Genomic DNA, 17,900 nt, shown 5'->3' with positions numbered 1-17,900 from the left:
ACCTTGAAGCAAATGGGCTACAGCAGCAGGAGACCACACTGGGTGCCACGCCTGTCTGCTAAGAACAGGAAACTGAGGCCAAAATTCACACTGGTTCACCAAAATTAGACCACAGAAGTTTGGAAAAACATTGCCTGGTCTGACGAGTCTTGATTTCTGCTGCAACATTCAGAATGTAGGGCAAGGATTTGGCATCAACAACATGAAAGAATGGATCCATCCTGCCCTTTATCAAGGACTCAGGCTGCTGCTGGTGGTGGTTTTGGGGGTTTCCTGAGCCAGAGAATTCAATTCTGACTTTTCATTCTGCTAATAGTTTTATCAATTTTCTGGATCATGGGGGGCATTTTCTTGACACACTTAAAGCCCCTTTAGTACCAATTGAGCATCCTTTAAAAGCCTAAGCCTACCTGAGTATTGTTGTGGACCATGTCTATCCCTTTACAATTACAGTGTACCCATCTTCTGATGGTTACTTCCAGCAAGATAACATGGCAAGTCACAAAGCTCAAATCATCACAAACTGGTTTCTTGAACATGACAATAAGGTCACTATACTCAAATGGCCCCCACAGTCATCAGATCTCAATCCAATATAGCACCTTTGGGATGTGGTGGAACAAGAGATTCAAATCATGGATGTGAAGCTGACAAACCTGCAGTACCTGCATAATGCTATCATGTCAACGTGGACCAAATTCTCAGAGGAATGTTTTCAGCACCTTATCGAATATATGCCACAAAGGCTGTTGTGAAGGCAAAAGGGGGTCCCAACCTAGAGCTAGCAAGGTATACCTAATAAAGTGGCTGATAAGTGTGTGTGTGTAATTTTATATATTAAAGAGAGAGACAACTTTAGTGTAATGTAGGTTTTCATTATTTGTTCTATAAAAGAATGACCTGCTACATGCTAATATCCAATTGTGTATAAAAAGTAAAAAAATGAACTTAACCAGTAGATCAGTACATAAAATCACACACTGCAAATAATTGCAGCAATAGTCATATCCGTGTTCAAGGAGTCAACCAAAAGCTTTTCAACTTTTACAGAAGAAATGTTCACAATTCTTTGTTGGTGCTTGCCACACATCATGGTTAATTTTATTGTGTGCCTTGGATTGGTCCTAGCGAGATACTGAAGCTATAAACTGGATGGATAAAGTGACTTCATGGACTTTGCTACACACAATAGGTGTCCTGGTGGATGTCACATAACTCCAGAGCATTGTCTATATCCCCATATGCTTAGTGGCTGGTTAAATATACATTTCTTTAACTCTTTCTGGCATACTTCAGATGCTGACTTCTATTATCACTAAGTTATAGATAAGTTTTCTTTCCATAATTGAAACACCACTTTTGTACACACTGTAAAGACCCCTGAATTTATCCAACTCTGGAACTGTCTTCATTGCTCTTAATTTAACACTGAAGGAGTCAATCAAGTTAGCAGGACTTTATATACAGGGATATTCAAAAAGAATGTTCCTATGGCATCAATCAACCTACCTCCACAAGCCTGAAGAATGGGGGAAAACTTGAACTACTAGAGACAATGTGCAAACTCCAGAGGTGGAATCTGAATGCAGATCACTGGAGCTGTGATGCATAAACATTTCTAAAACACATTTGGACTTAAATGATGACAATGATGAGAAAAAAGAGAGAAGTTTGCCAACATGCTCCCAGAAGTTGCTTGCTAATTAGGAATACTAAAAAGAAGCAGAGGAGGCTAGACAATGTCACCATGACTCAACAAGCTGAAGCTAATGATTTTAGGAGAAAGCAACTGACTATAAACCGGCAGTTATAAATCTAACTGTACGTCTTGCAAAAATTGTCTCAAATCTTCAGCATTGCATTATGTAGTGTTGCATTATAATAGAAAATTGTCTGAAAATTTTTCATTTTACAACACTGGACACTGCATGAGTTGTAAGAACCAAGGCACAGAATTCTCTGTTGTGCCTAAGGATAAGAGAATCATGCACGTTTTTGACCAAATTGCTACTTTCTTCTAAATTAAGGATTTAGTGCAAGTAAAATATCTTACAGATCATGGACAGCAACTATAATTTGCTAAAGATTAACGGTAACAGTAAACTTGTAAACCAGATTAGGAAGAATGTTTCAACATCTGAATGCAAATCATTCACCGAATACCTTCAATTAGTAAAATTTGTCTGTATGACCCTGCCAGCACAAATATTCTTTACGGTTTACGGCAGCAATCTATCATTACTTTTATCAGTCTCGAGTCACTTTTCTTCACTTTTTTCCATTCATCCATCCATTATCCAACCCGCTACATCCTAACTACAGGGCCACGGGGGTCTGCTGGAGCCAATCCCAGCCAACACAGGGTACAAGGCAGGAAACAAACCCCGGGTAGGGTGTGCGCACACACACACACACGGACACATAGCACATACTAGGGACAATTCAGAATCGCTAATGCACCTAACCTGCATGTCTGGCACAGTTAATTAAAATAACCACCAAACAATAATATAATTTGGAAAATATGAAAATTCAACCAGAAAAATGCTGCTCAAAGAATTCAATGTAGCCAACTTATTTTGAAGGAAGGAAACTTTGTTGTATTACTAGGACAAAAAAAACATGATAACTTTAGAACATAAATGAGGAAATATTTATTGACATACATCTGCAAGTGAACAACAAAGGAACTGAAAGTGTAAAGAGAGCGCTTCTTTTTGAAGGGGGGAGTTTAAAAAAAAAAAAAAAAAGTTGCAATATGCAGTTTGGCCTTAGATCTGCAAAATGGAAAATCAGACTTCTATGAAGGATGTAAAGAAATTGGCATGTACACAAAAATATCTTACTAATAGAACACAGATTCACTGCATTCAGAATAAGAGATTTTGTTTTGGCTACGGCATTCTCATTCTGCTTTCATGTGCTGCAGTAAATATGCACTCAAATTTAAATTTCACATCTCAACATTATACAGCTGAAAAAAATGAAACATAGTAACCTTATGCGCTCCTTCTAGCACACACCTAATTAAAGCATATGCAAATATATTTTTTGAGTCCCAACAGGTCGACCGCTCAACTCTTTAACTGCTGATTCAGCTTCCCCACGTGACCCAAATACAACTGTGGCAGTACCCTTAGGGAGTCCCCTCTTTGTATATTGGAGAGAAACAGAACCAGGTATCACCTGATAGCCATAGCAAAAGTCATATATTTCATTTATGGATATTGAAGATGGCAAATTTGTCAGCTTGACACACGTAGTTCCATCAAAGAATGTGGTATTTGTCCCACCAAGTTCAGGTTCCTTATTTCCATTCTTGAAACCACCATTATCCAACGTTGAATCATACCCATTATGATCGTCACTGTAACCAAAAGGAGGATCCTGATTTCTAGAAACATAATTCTCTTTTGGAACTTCAAACTCTGTTGTTGGATAGGGCTTTTCATCAGGAAAGAATGCCCTGCTGTTGTCATATGTTAAGGAGCTCTCTTGACTATAATCACCTTCCTCATTTCTGAAATCGTCCGAAACACCAAATTCTTTCATCTGTTTCTCAGTGATGCGTCGCAGCAACACTTCCGTTCCTAAAAACTGTGTTCTATTCAAAAGTTCAGCTTTTGCTGCCTCCTCTTCAGATCGAAATCTAACAACAGCTTCACCCACTCCAACACCATCATCAGTAAGCAAATGAACAGAATTTTCAGAAATCCTGAAACCTTCAAATAAACGTTTCACTTCTACTTTACGAACATCAAATGGAAGGTTCCTCACATAAATGCAAGTTTTTAAAGATGAATACTTTTCCTCACTCTCTCTTCTCTCCATTTGCTTATCAGATCTTGAATAGAAGGTTTCTGTCTTCCTCTTATAGTGCAACATATCCATCACTTCATCCTTTGATACTGGTATCACATCAATTATGCGATTTTTAAGGACATTGTTTGTTTGCTCTAGAACATTACAATAATCCTTTAATCGTTTAAACATAACTATAGCATTTCTGGTCCTGTTACCATCCTTGTCATACACATACATGATCTGGTCTTCACTCAAAGCTGCTGAATTAAAGAATTCCAAAATATCCCTTTTATCAGTAGAATGTGAAAGTTTTTTCAGAAGTATACAATGCTTTTCTTCATTATATGTTGAAAATGAATTGGACTTGTATCTTACTGGTGATCTTGACCTCGAACGACTCATTCTCTGATAAGCTGGGGAATGGTGACGACGTTGGTAAACCATCAGACCTTCCTTCAGTTTTACAGAACCTCCAGCATTAATCCAGTACTTCTCAGAGGAAAGTTTCACATTCACAAAACGAGATCCAATGTATTTTTTGTCAAACTCTAGACCTCTATATGCATCGCTTTCTGATACAAATCTTACAATGCCACTTCCTTTATTTCTTCCTTGTGCATTTTTGAACAGTATAACTTCATCGACATATAAGTCTCCAAAAAACTTTCTTACATCATCTTCTGTAGCAGAGAATGGCATTCCATACAAGTATAAATAACCACTAGAACCAGGATTTGACACAGAACTCTTGGCTATGTGGCTCTGAGAAGGTGGAAGATAATCATGCTGGGCAGCACTTCCACTCATGTGTGTCCGGCTCATTCGTCGAACTTCTGCAACAAGGTTTTCTGCAAATGAAGCAGTCATATCACTTAAATCCGATCTTCTCTCTCTGAATTTTTCAATTGCAACCTCTCTTCTGGAAGGTTCCATTCGTTTCCTGCTCATTTGTAAAGTGTTCTGCATTTCAGCCTTGCTGCTTAGTAGAAGATTCACAGATGAGCCTTTGATTGATCCGCCTGAACGGGTCATAGCCCGTCGAGCATCTTCATCAGTAGAAAAAGTAATGAAAGCCTCTCCAAGAGGTCCACCAATTATATGCACACCTCCATCTGGTATTTTTAGTCCAGTGAAGAATGTGCGTATATCCTCAGACCCAGCCTCAAGTCTAAGTCCCCGCAAACGGATCACCACTGCCATGCTGAGCATAAAAAAAACAGCACCTGTAGGTGAAAAGGCACACAGAACAACAGCATTACTATAGCAAGATGAGGTATCTATAAACTCCTGAAATGCATACCTGAAAATGAAGTAGACATTCTTTAATTCTCTATGAATAATTAACACCACAGCTAGACAACACTGCTGCATGCAGACAACCTTAACAGCAATTCTAAAATCTTAAAAGGTCATATTGCTGTGGAAAAATCAAAAACAACAAACAAACAATGAAAGCAAGACCACAAAGTTAAATAACTTAAATAAAAAAAAAAAAAACTTCGAAAATGAAGAATGCTTTGACAATACTTTTTGCAAGTGTGAAAGTTCCCAAACTGAATCCACCATTTTCAACAAGACCCATTCTGAAGAAACACAGGATTAAATCCAAAAATGATAGCTCACCAAGTTTGAAACACTTTCTGTGATGCAACACTGAACACATATCGAAAGGTGGAGGGGTCTGATGGCACAACTCGCAGTGAAATCTAAAAGGTGTGTAGTAAGGTAGCAACAACTGAGCAAACTGCAGTATACATCAGACACTAATTTCATCAGCTTTTCCCTGGTGCACTGCATCATTTTCTCCCAAAACACATGAAAACAGTAACTGAAGCTCATTCAATAAACTCCACAGGCAAAACTATAAAATCAAATAGGAACTGTGCAGTTTAGGTCCCCATCCAGTTATCTACTCCATTGTTAAGGGTTTAGACAAATGTGCAGCTGTAGGCAGTCTTCATAATCCATTGAAAGTGCAAATAATTGCTACCTACTCAAAAAGGCGTTTGTCCCACTGGCATTACAATGTACACATACATACTAATACATGTCAACAATTCTGACATTTCTGGAACCATCTGGCAGTATGTGGTATAATGGAACATCAAAAACACAAATACCTTCAGTGACTAAAAATTACACAGAACCCACCTTGCAACACATGACCATTACTTAAAAGTACAAAGAGAACAGAACACATTACAAGAAATAAGGCAGTGAGTGAGTTGATCATTTAAGATAACTTGACTATTAAAATATTTGTATTTATTGTCAGGTAGCAATATTGCACAGTGGTTAGCCCAGCAAAAATTACAGCTCCGGGGAACTGGGATCATTTTCCAGTATGAATCTTGCATACTCAGATTCCTCTCCACCCCATTTTATTACAATGAGAAATATATGATATACAATGATAATTAAATTCTACATTTATCCATGTAGTAAACTACTGCTTGACAAAATGGTTAGGACTTACTCCATGTAATGGGAGTATGTTCTGTTCAATTGATCTCAAATTGTTGCCATTTTACCATTTGCATAGGACATTTAGATAACACATATAGAGTTGGGGTCTTTGGATATTGGTGCACAAATTTCTCTGGTGCCGCAGAGGCCAACAACTACTTTAAAAGTGTTAAATGCCTACTTCATTAACTGTACATAATGAAATAATTTGTTATCCATAGTGTGTGATGGTAGGTAAAAGAATAGAAATGTGATAGGTTGCAAGGGATGAAACAGCATCTCAATTAAAGGTAAAAGTTTAGGGATAGCTTTGCAAATGTTCTTATCTAGTATGATGGTCCTATCAGAGGAGCCTGCAGTATATATACTCATTTACGTTTTTCAAAATTATTCAGTAAATAGATTTTTGTGGCAATTACCTAGTGGTTTCAGAAGATGAAATATCTACAACCATTACCATAGGTTTAAAAGAATCTCATGCTAGTCTTCACAGTACCAGAGATGATAATGATTGGAGTACAAGTTCTCTTATTTGTAAAGACTTAATGTGACAAAGACCTTTAAAAGATTTTTGCCCCAGGATGAATTTCTATACTGACTTCATCCCAGTTTAAGAGTGATGATAAAAATACACAATACTGAACTCTGTTAGAGCTGACAAAACATTTTGTCAAGCAGGTTAATTACTTAGGATCACGAAAGTTGCTTTAACCTAAAGTGGCTGCACATGGTTTTACTACAACCAGATTTTGAAACCTCTTCTATTTAATGCTGTAATTTCTATATTTAAAAGCATTTATACATGCCAAGATAATAACTAGAATAAAAGATATGAATAAGCTTGGTTAGTATACAATATTTGAAATGACTGACAATAGCATCTCTCTGAAGCTGTATTTTGTATAGTTATATAAGAGAAAGATGTCAACTACAACTCCTTTACAACTTACTTTGACTGTTGTACCTTGCTTTACACGGCATGGTGGAAATTAAGACAAACACGGGGATAATGAACAACAGTTCCGTTGAATTTCCGGGAGAAACTGTTAGCAAAATTTCTGGCATAGTGTCCTTGAGTAAAAAGACATTTATGACTGTCCCAAAAGCAAATCTGTGGAGCATGCCACTCCTGAAATATGGACTGTAGAACATTCTTATTTAGCAATTAGTCATGTATGACTGGATTGCTTCTTTACACATGTATTCTTACTTTTCTTATTAGAAGCCAACATACTGTTAGGAGAGTCTGAATGTAAGGAAGTAACAAGTAACGAATTTCATGTTTCCTTAGTGGGTTAGGTATCAAAGAATAATTTTATCTATTAGGATTTAGATACCTAAAAAAAGACCTTTGCCATAATGACATAGTGGTCCACATGCAGCATAGCTTCTATCAGTTTATATCCACAAATTCAATACTTGTTGGTTCCTTTACAGACCCAGCAGGTCCACACGCACCATGCCTTACAAAAGTGCACTTGATGAATCTCTCATGTCTGGTTTCTCAATACTGCTTAGCGCTAAATGTTTCATTGCAGACAGCTTCTCTTGCACCACTGTCTTATGTTCTTCAAATAGTTCCTCTATGTCTTCAAACATACATTTGAAATGGTGCATTTGTAGCCTTGTACTTTCCACCTGTGGTGTGAAAACAATAGTCTGGACTATTTATCATCTCCAAATACATCTTCCACGAACCTCGCAGCACAACAGATTTTAGCAGATCTGCCATTGACCTCTTTAGCCAACATTTTGTACAGATTTTCCTGAAAACTCTGAGGAGAAATGTAATGCAGTACATTTTGCTAACAGACCAATAGGTCGTCCCTAGCATGTTACATGCGGAAATGCATGCCAAAATAATTAACTGTATAAATGTGAGCAAAATGTTCCTCTCATAATAAACTGTTTCATCAAAAGTGCATTTCTATCCCTGCACTGTTTAAGGGACATTTATATGAGAAAATGCTACTCAGTCAAACATGTTGTTTCTGTTATGATGTCTATCACTCATAGATGAATAATGAGGGCAGACATCAATGGACTCAGTATGTAGAGGCTTGGCACAATGAAAAATGCGGTCTTCAGCTTCAGTAGCAGGGCACAATCCTTTAATCAGCTGAACAACAAAGGACACAATGAGAACACTACAAGAAACAACATCATGGAAAAAGGATGTGAAACACACAGACACACACAGTAAAGGGAATTATGCTCACATTTCATAACTCCAAATTCCAAATGGGTAAGTAACGCGGTTGATCTTTATATACAATACGCTACCATGGATGTTCGTTTGTCTGTCCAGGATTTTAAATCACCTGTAGCTTGCAAACCATTTGACCTATTGACTTGAAATTTGGTACACATATACTATGTGACGTCTACTATTCGTTTTCAGGGTGATGATTTTTATTACTCTTTTTATTTTTATTTTATTGTAGAATCAACTCTCGGCAGTGTGCAGCAGGGCGGCCATGTGGCGCATGTGTATGAGCGTCGTTCTCATTCCCTACCACCTTCGCTAATCATTCGTGAGGCAGATTGAAGACTTAAGTGCCAGCTTAAGTGAAAAACTAAAAGAAAACGTACTAAGTAATTGCAACACAAAAACTAACAATCAGTTTTAACGCGAAAACATGCCAATGAAAGAAGAGAAGCAGCGGGCCGCTAGGGTGGAGAAAAGAATGGCGCTTTTCCACTGCATAGTACGGCACAGCACGGTTCAGTACAGCTCACCTTGGTTCGGCTCGGTTTGCGTTTCGACTGCAGTTTAGTACCGCTTTAGAGTGGGGGGTTTTATTCATGTGTCGTTATAGTTGCGCCGCCTCTACTGCTCGCTCTTCATTTTTTTTAACTTGTCCCTACACTGTTTGTAAGTCCGATGGTAGCAATGTGCGCCCAAGAGCTTAGCGACCTCCTGAAAAACTTTTTTATTCCGCGTCGCCCCATCCAGCTCTCGCTGGATCCGCTCCTCGGCTACCAACGAGAGGAACGTCTGTACTTCCTCAATAGACCACAAAACAGCCATTTTTGGTTAAAACAAAATGGTGCGTCCGAACCTTGGCTGGCTGTGCTAAAAATCTAGCGGGTCTGTTGTGTCTCGTGTCGCAAGTTCAGTGACGCAGTAATGACGATTTTCTCTGGCCAATCAGTGACCAGCAGAGTTTACACGTCACGTTTTGGTAACGGTTCGGCGCGCTTAGAACCTCGGCTGAGGTGGTACTAAAAAAAAGGACCAGGTACTGTTCCCAGTGGAAAACCCCCCAAAAGTGAGCTGAACTGAACCGTGTCGTGCCGTACTATGCAGTGGAAAAGCGCCTGAAGAGCTGCTCAGGAAGCAGCAAGCGCATCAACCTCTGAGCAAACGAATGCTAAACAGAGAAAGAGGATGAAAACTAGAAATGCTCAAGTCAAGTGTGTTCACTGCATGTTATTGTGCGGTGCGCCATTACTGGTAGTTAGTAATCTAGAACTTTTTCAGCTTACAGCTTTACAGTACATGTAGCAAACTGCATACTGGAATCTTATTTTGAAGATAAATGAACATTTCACATGCAACTTTGACAGTAAAAATAACTAGAACTGTTAATGCTGGGTGCCTATAAATGTCCAGCAAGAATGCAAACAAGAGCTAGAAATTAAAATGACTCTTCTTACAATATCAAATTCGTAAATGCTGCTACAAAGGAAATTAAAAGGATCTTCTGAAAATCATCTTATAACTCACTGTGCCTGTTTTTCCTTGTAATAATGAGACCTCTAATGTCTTTAATAATAGAGTTAATTTCATGTGATTAGTCAAATATATTCATAACTGAGCAAGAATTGAATAAACTACAAAAGTGGAGATGCCAATATTGATGAAGCAATCACTACATAACTAAGTTTATAAAAATATCTATATATAAAATTTTTTTCACGTTTGAAACGGAAATTATGTATGAGCACAGAACATAATACAGGAACTAATCACTTTGTTTGTGGACGCCATTTTTATATCGTCTTTACGAATTGTTATTTGTGCAAGAGTTATTTTACTGATATTGAAAAGAAATAAATACAAACACGCCAATCTATACCATAGAAGTCGCCCTCTCCCAGCCCTCGTATCCGGACTCCAGTGCTGATCCGTCCGCCACCAGGCACGTTCTGATAGAGAAGTTTTATTTATTCGTCCACGTCACTATTGCGGAAACTGCCACATTGTAACTTTTTCTTTTAAATTGCCAGTACTTTATAGTAGAAGAGATGGGGAAAACAGCTTTGCGTCTTTCTGCTTTTTAACTGCGCTGAGCTGTGAACAATGTGAAGACCGCCTTCAGCAGTGACGGGTCGTGAGAACGAAGTGGACGCTGAAAGGCATGGAATGTTAGGCTCCTCCACCGGGTCGAGAGCTTCACAGTTTTGGGTAGCATCCTCTTTTCTCGCACTGTTTGTGACACTTCCAGTGCCCCGTCGGCGACTGGAAGAGTGGAAATCTTTGCGAATGAGTGTAATCAGCACCATCGAAGCAAGACTCTCTTTGTAAATTGCGCTGCATGACTACTTACTGTCCCATAAGGTGAGTCAGGGTCACTAAAACCCCGCAAGATTCAAGGTTGCTTTTGTGATGAATTCTTTTAACAACATTTAGGGTTTACATCTAAGATGTGCCAACCTCTTCATGTAAAGAATTGGTCTTGGGAATTGTTTGGACCTTCTGCCCGTTGAGCACGGAATGGCAGCGTCCACATTTCTCAGAACAATTTTTCCCTTAAATCACAGGCACATAGTGCAATATTGTCAGTCTGAAATTACGAGGATCACATACAAAATGTTAATTCTATACCACACCGGTCATGTAGCGCCTTTCACAAGGGATCTCCTACTGAGAGATAATCCAAATACATTTAAGCTGCTGTTAGTACTACTTACCTGTTATGTTATAGCGCCTTTAAAATGTACTTTATCCTAAAGCACTCCAGTAGTGCTCAATGTATCTTTACTTCTTAAATGTTAATGTTTTACTGTTTAACAATTTATATACTACATTTTTAATTTTTCCCTTGCACTCAGTGAGCGAAGGCACTGGGTAATCAGCTAGTACTGTATACATATAAAAATAAAGATAGATTAATTAATTGCAACAAGACACCATGCCAATTCTCACTGTGAATGGGCGGACAATGAGTGTTCACCCTTCGTTTTATATATAAAATTTGAAAAAGCAGATTTGCTGCTGCCCTGAATTAAAAATGACACCCTGATTCTTCAAAAGCCTTAGGTTTTGCTTGTACCCCTTTATTTAACTGCCAGTTGCACTTTAGATATCCCACATCTCCACATAAATCTTAAATGCAAACTAAGATACAACGGTTTGGAAATTTTTCAGAGAGAAAAAAAAAAACAAAACACCACAAAATGTAATTTGTGTGATGAAGAAACTTCAGAGGGAGTTGTCAATTCTATAAATGTTAGCTCTAGTAATTTAAAGATAAGAAAACTCAACCCTTCCTATTCATAAAATTACATTGAAGGGATCACTTGTTATTTATGATAATGAAGAGGAAATACTTAAAAATTCCATAATGCAAAGTTAAGTATATTCTGTTGTTTAATTTGTGAAATATGTACAAGACCCTTGTTCTCTACTTAATGAAATGACTTGCACTCAATATCTGCACAAACTCTACTGATGCATGTGCAACTGACACTACTAGACGAGAAAATCCTTTTAAGCAGGGTAAACCTATCAACTTCTGACAAGAACAAACATGGGCTCTATGTCAATCAATGCGCACAGAGATTATCATTTGTGTGAAGAGTGGTGTGTTCAAGTGTCACCTTTGTTAAAGTGTTTATCTAGGTCATTCAAGCAACCGGTGTATGAGGAATATGCAGGTCATACTTTGCAGACGTACCATGGCCAAAATAAAAATGCTGACAACACAAAATGAAAAACTACAAACACTCATATGCATTTTTTTGTTATTATATTGCTTTCACTATTCCAATAAGACATGCATGTAAGAATTTCATTCTACTATGTATACACAAACTTTAAGCGCATGCATACCAATCAGAACCTAATATTCCTAGATCAGATACATTCTCCTCTTCTGATTTAGCAATATTGTCCGATTTATTTCCTTGGCTACTTTAGTACAAAGGCTTCTGTCAATACCAGTTAAGACAGTTAACAGATTTTGAATGCTGTTTCTAGTAGAGGCACTGGAGCAGTGCCGATTTAAAAAAAAATACGTAATAATATCATGAATTAAAATTGGGCAGGAGTTTTTTCTTTTTTTTTTTTTTAATTGAAATAAATTTGTATCTTGTTGGTATAATGCTAAATATTTACAATAGTTATTTTTAATATTTAAAAATGTCTGTTTTCTTGAACAAAATCTATAGTTTCTTTCACTATAGTTTAATAAACTCGAATTGTTCTTTGTAATATTTAAGTCCTTTCTAATAAAAGGTATTCATTCACTACTCTATTAGCCTACTAGAACTACTTGTCAGCCATCAAGCAGTAGGATTAGCGCATCCGTACTTCAAACACAGGTCACACTGAAGTCATAATCCAATACATGAAATAGTTATGCAATGATTGCAAGTTTTTTGTTGATCACATTTCACTAAAATGACTGGAAGTGTTACATGAGTGGTGGGAAAGAAAAAAATCTAATTTGTGCTGCAATATACCTGTAATTGAAACCTAGATTCTCAAGTTGAAAAAAACTAGGTTTTTGCCGTTTTTTTTAATTCATTTTAAAAACAACTCTAACAGCTGGCAGCAGTATTCAAAAGCTATAGAACTGATCTCTTTGAAACAAATTTCAATTTTAATAAATTGTGCTACAAGTTTTCCTAATAGTCTGTACAAACTGTATTTCAGATCTTAAAGCCTACACAGAAAATGTCAGAACCTGACAAAAAATTAAGATGCACAAAGTAGTGCAAGTTAATGTAATACAGTAAGTTACTGATATTCAAATACCTATAAATACATTTATGTATAAAATTCTGCGTTCAAAACAATTACTACTTTTGGAAAACCTAACATTAGAACCACATATCAGTCAAAATCGTAAAATGCGGTAAAGTGTGAACTATGCGAAAGTTTTCTTGATATAGCAGACCCCTAATTTAACAAAGATTGTATGTGTATTTGCAATCAAACCAAATAATCAAATCTTAAATAACAGTAAGATAATATAAACTCAACCCAGGTAGTTCTGTTGTCTGAAATTTATGATAAAGGCTGCACAACTTCAGAAAAAATAGTGGAAAAGGAAGACATAACTCTTATCCTGGATGTTGGATTCTTTTTTAAAGCCTTTGTTTCGCACAGTTTTAATTGTAATATCCTCTTTTGATAAAGAAAATGCGGTAACTATTACTGATTTTGCACTTGATTGCCTGTTGGATAGAGACGAGTTACTGCATAAACAGGTAAAGGTTATCTGTGGCACACACCTAACAATCTCCCAACACTTGGTGCTGCTTCCTTAGTTTTTATTCAAATACTGAACCATGTTGTTGAATTCTATTTGGATGTATAAATGTTTGATAGTACTGCTGCAACAGTTTGCACTTTAACATGACTCTGGCAAACAAAATAATGCCAAATTCTCTTCATTCTGGTATTAAACAATATAAAAAACTGTCAGGTGATTTTAAAAGACTGCCCACAAAGATTATGCCCCCATAAGCCATTAACTTTTAAAAAGAAACTTCATGGATGACTACATTCCATGCCTTCATGAAAATGACAAAATTCAAAGAAAGTACTTCTTACCCCCGTCACAAAACAATGTTCCTTTATAAAACACCATTTTAATTCACCTTTTCAAATATTATCAAATATTGCATACAACCAGTTAAAAGGCTTAGAACACCTCAGTCCTTCCAGTTTTTCTTTGAATGTAATCAGTTGAAATGCAATGAATGACTTAAAATGGTGAAAAGGTAAGCAGTAAACTATCAGAGGTTTACATTTAAAGTTTAGGTTAACACTGAAAAAAGGAAGTACCAGTTTATTTACAAATGGGCCTTCTTCAAGGAACAACTAATTATTTACAAACAGCAGATGTCCTGCAGCAGTTAAAGTAAATTAAGCCTTGCAGGTTGAAGTAAACTATTTGTAAAGGGGGCTCAACTTCTGCTGATTACTTAAAAACCATCAAGCAGAGTTGGAACAGACTGTGTTACTACACCCATCAATGTACTACTTGGAGAACATTCCAGTGATGATGGCAAGAAAATGGCACTTAATGAATGAAATGAGGAAAAGCATTATTACCTTTCATTTACAGAAACTGCAAAAAATAAATAAAAAAACAAAAGTGTGAGTATGATTTTTTACACAATCCAAAGGCCATTGGAAACTGGAAGAAACTAATAGGAATAGATTAAAGGAGATTTGGAAGATCCAAAGTCACAACCCAATCAGAAGTCAAGGGTCTGAGGTCACTAGATTGCGCGATAGGTGACTCGTAGCACAAAAGCTTCAACCACCTGTTCATAGTGGTTAAAAAAAAAGGGTCTCCCTTTTTACTGTGAAGAGGAGACTTTGTGCTGCAGGTATGACAGGGCGTGTGGCAGCAAGAAAGCCATTCCTTAAAGGACAAAACAGGGCCTTGAAATCAGGGCTGTGGAGTCGGTAGATAAATGCTCCGACTCCGACGTTTCTAAATCTTCCGACTCCTCTGTATGTATATACTATGCTAATGTATTTTCTACATCCATTGAAGGAAAGGAAGGCAACATGCATGTCATTTCACCACAGAACTACTGGCTAGGAAGTCAACACTCTACTATAATGCCAGATTAAAGACAAACACAATTGATTGGCGGCCGCAAATTGCGGGTGTCCACATGGACGGGCAGATCCAGCTTGCGAAAATCTCACTACCGCCCCATCCAAAGTAATGTGATGCCTCTGTCTGCTGCAGTGGCCGTCTCCTCTGTCAGCCAGCCGGAAGTTTAGTGCATTGTGTCACTCACCGGCCAGCTGATCAGCAGAACGAGCCTCTGCTGGAGACAGGTAGGGAGATCTGTGTTCTCAGCTCCTTCGGCCCCCTTCACTAGTGCATAGCAAAGGGGAGCCGACGGAGCTGAGAACACACCAGATGATTTTTCGGGCGTTTGACGCATGATGACTCGTTGAACGGCTGAAAAATGGGCAGTGCATCTGTAAATGTATGGGGGGCTTTAGGCTAGGTTCACAGTTCCCTGTAACAGTGGAACACAACACAATGGAAAGCGGTGCCGCACCTTACCTGTGCATTACATCTCATATAGTGACGCATACAGTCAATGAAAAGCATGCTTCATGGTTACTTGACATGTTCGTTTTGTGGTAACATTATGCACTGCATGCATTGGGCTTTATTCTTACAGCAGAGAAGTAGTTCATTATGACCGTTTGTGAATTGGGAAATTTCAACTTACTTTTTTAATTCCCATTTAAATTTAGTAGGAGGCGGAGTCGGTTAACTTTTTGCCGACTCCAGGTACCCAAAATTGTCTCCGACTTCTCGACTCCGACTACACAGCCCTGCTTGAAATACCAACTGTGGACTACTGCAGACTGGACAATGTCTTCTCTTCATTAGAAGGGTGGGGGGGAGAGAGAGAGAATGGGGAATCGCCCGAATTAACAGACAAAAAAAAAAAAACAAAAAACCACACAACTGTAACCCTACTTTCAAGAATACATTTTTAAAAGAGGATACAGAGATAAAGAGCTGGGAGGAGTGGGTTGGTTGGACTCAAATTACAAATGAAAATCAAGCAATTTAAATATTTTTTTTGCCTTGCCACATCCCAATCATTAATAAAAATCTCTGGTCTATCACAGTGCTCACTGAGCACAAGTACTGACATCTAGGAATTTCACCAACCAGCTCTGAAGTCAGACTTGCCACACACACGTTAAGATATTTATGCATGAGCAATACATGTTAAATAAACAGGAACCCATAGAGCTATGTTAATGTATGACACCTGTTTTTACACATCTTACTTAACTGCAGCATCCTTCAGGTTTTCAAAGATTAATGAGACATCAATTAGTATTGTGACAATTACAAATGATTTTAAGCAAACCATATTACTATTAAACATGGCTTTTGTAACAAAGAAAGTGTAACTAGCCTGCGCTTTGTTTTGAACTCTTCACTTGTGATGATCAATTTGTAACCTTGTCCAATAACACTTCTTGCATAAACAGTCCCCCAGACTGATGTTTACTTGATTAAAGATTAAACAGACATCTACTATTTTCAATAATTAACTCAAAGTTTGGGAAATGCCATATGAAACACTGCCATCGTCATTTTTGTTAGAATCCATTTCCAAACAGGAAAATTTTATAACTTATTGAACTCCATATCATCCATCTCAAATGCTCTTTTCATCCCAAGAATATGAAAATGTAAATAATTCATATTATACAATAAACTGTTTAATGAATATAAACAAGACTTGTGAGAAATGTAAAAAAAATGTCATTAAAGACACAGATTAATCAGCAGTTACACATCATACTTTTAGCATCACTTTTTAGGTAGCAGTTTCTATTGGCAAAATCTTGAGGCCATCTGACAGTTTGCTACTTTCACTCTCATCAAAACGTCTCTCGTAATATACGTTTAACCACTGTTCAACCTGAAAAGGAGGAGTCGCCAAGAATCCACTCAGCTACTCTGGAGTGCGGACGGCTCCAGTCTTGGGCAAAGTGGGGCACACAGTCATAACGCCCCAATTTCGAGTGGCCAATTTATGTAATTGGAACATTGGCAGAACAAACACGAATGTTTTCTTAATATACTATTAATCTACTCACAGGTTAATACAATTTTTGAACATTAGAATATTAAGCATGAACTACATCTTATATATAATCTACACAAAAAAGGAATACACGCATGAAAACAGTAGAAAACCAACCACTGAAAACACAAGGTTTTTTTTTTCTTTCAACCTACCGCCACACACCAATTAGGTTAAAAGCAACAAAATACATATACGGTATATATGTCACTTTGCGCCACCAAGCGACTACAAACAGTACGGCTGCAGTTCAACAGTTCTAAACGAAAAAGGTTCTATTTAGGAATGCCGACATCTTTTCGCAAATATAAAACGCCGTAACATTAGTAACTTAAGCGGCTAACACAAATTGGCCATTTTACCTCCCGTGTCATCTGTACACTCTGTGTCTGTAACAAAGCAGCAGTTGACAACCTCACAACCGACTCAACTCGGCCTTTGTCAAGTTGGTTTCATTTAACGACACATTCAAATTTGTCTGAGCTTACATACTTGCACCAGTTAAACCACCGAAATACACAATCGCTGTTTCCTCTCAGCTGGAAATAGACGAGTGGCAATTGAATATTTTGAATACGTAGCAACTGAAAACATCGAAATGGCGTCAGTTCCTCTGGCTCTTCTTTTTCCGCTGAAGGACCTAAAGCACCTTCCGCTCAGTTTTGGGGGTGGAGAAAAAAAGAGATGACGTAAGTTTGTTCGCTTCGACCAATAGAGTCCTGTAGAGAAAGACGGGATATAGATAGACGCCGCATTCAGTGTGTCGCCCAGTGGACACGATACGTCAGCGCGTCCGCCGTGCTGCG

General features: G+C 37.8%; 1 protein-coding gene across 2 annotated transcripts; it reads right to left on the bottom strand.

The window, feature by feature from the left end:
- Window positions 1-2,626: 2,626 nt before the first annotated feature.
- rbm12bb (RNA binding motif protein 12Bb) lies at window positions 2,627-17,764 on the bottom strand. Of its 2 annotated transcripts, none has more exons than XM_039736474.1 (2): window positions 17,457-17,764; window positions 2,627-5,027 (listed from the first exon to the last, which is right to left on the bottom strand). In XM_039736474.1, the coding sequence occupies exon 2, from the start codon at window positions 5,011-5,013 to the stop codon at window positions 3,028-3,030; it is 1,986 nt and encodes a 661-aa protein (XP_039592408.1). In that variant the 5' UTR covers window positions 5,014-5,027; window positions 17,457-17,764; the 3' UTR covers window positions 2,627-3,027. The 2 variants fall into 2 exon arrangements, with proteins under 2 accessions (XP_039592408.1, XP_039592407.1); XM_039736473.1 differs by having other exon boundaries at window positions 17,587-17,763.
- Between the last annotated feature and the right edge of the window lie 136 nt (window positions 17,765-17,900).

This window comes from Polypterus senegalus, chromosome 15 (assembly GCF_016835505.1).
Source record: "Polypterus senegalus isolate Bchr_013 chromosome 15, ASM1683550v1, whole genome shotgun sequence".
NCBI classification, from domain to species: Eukaryota; Metazoa; Chordata; class Cladistia; order Polypteriformes; family Polypteridae; genus Polypterus; species Polypterus senegalus.
This window is presented reverse-complemented; position numbering and strand designations above follow the sequence as displayed.

What these genes read in the sequence shown, in the direction of transcription:
- rbm12bb (XM_039736474.1), bottom strand. Translation starts at nt 5,013, where the DNA reads ATGCTCAGCATGGCAGTGGTGATCCGTTTGCGGGGACTTAGACTTGAG.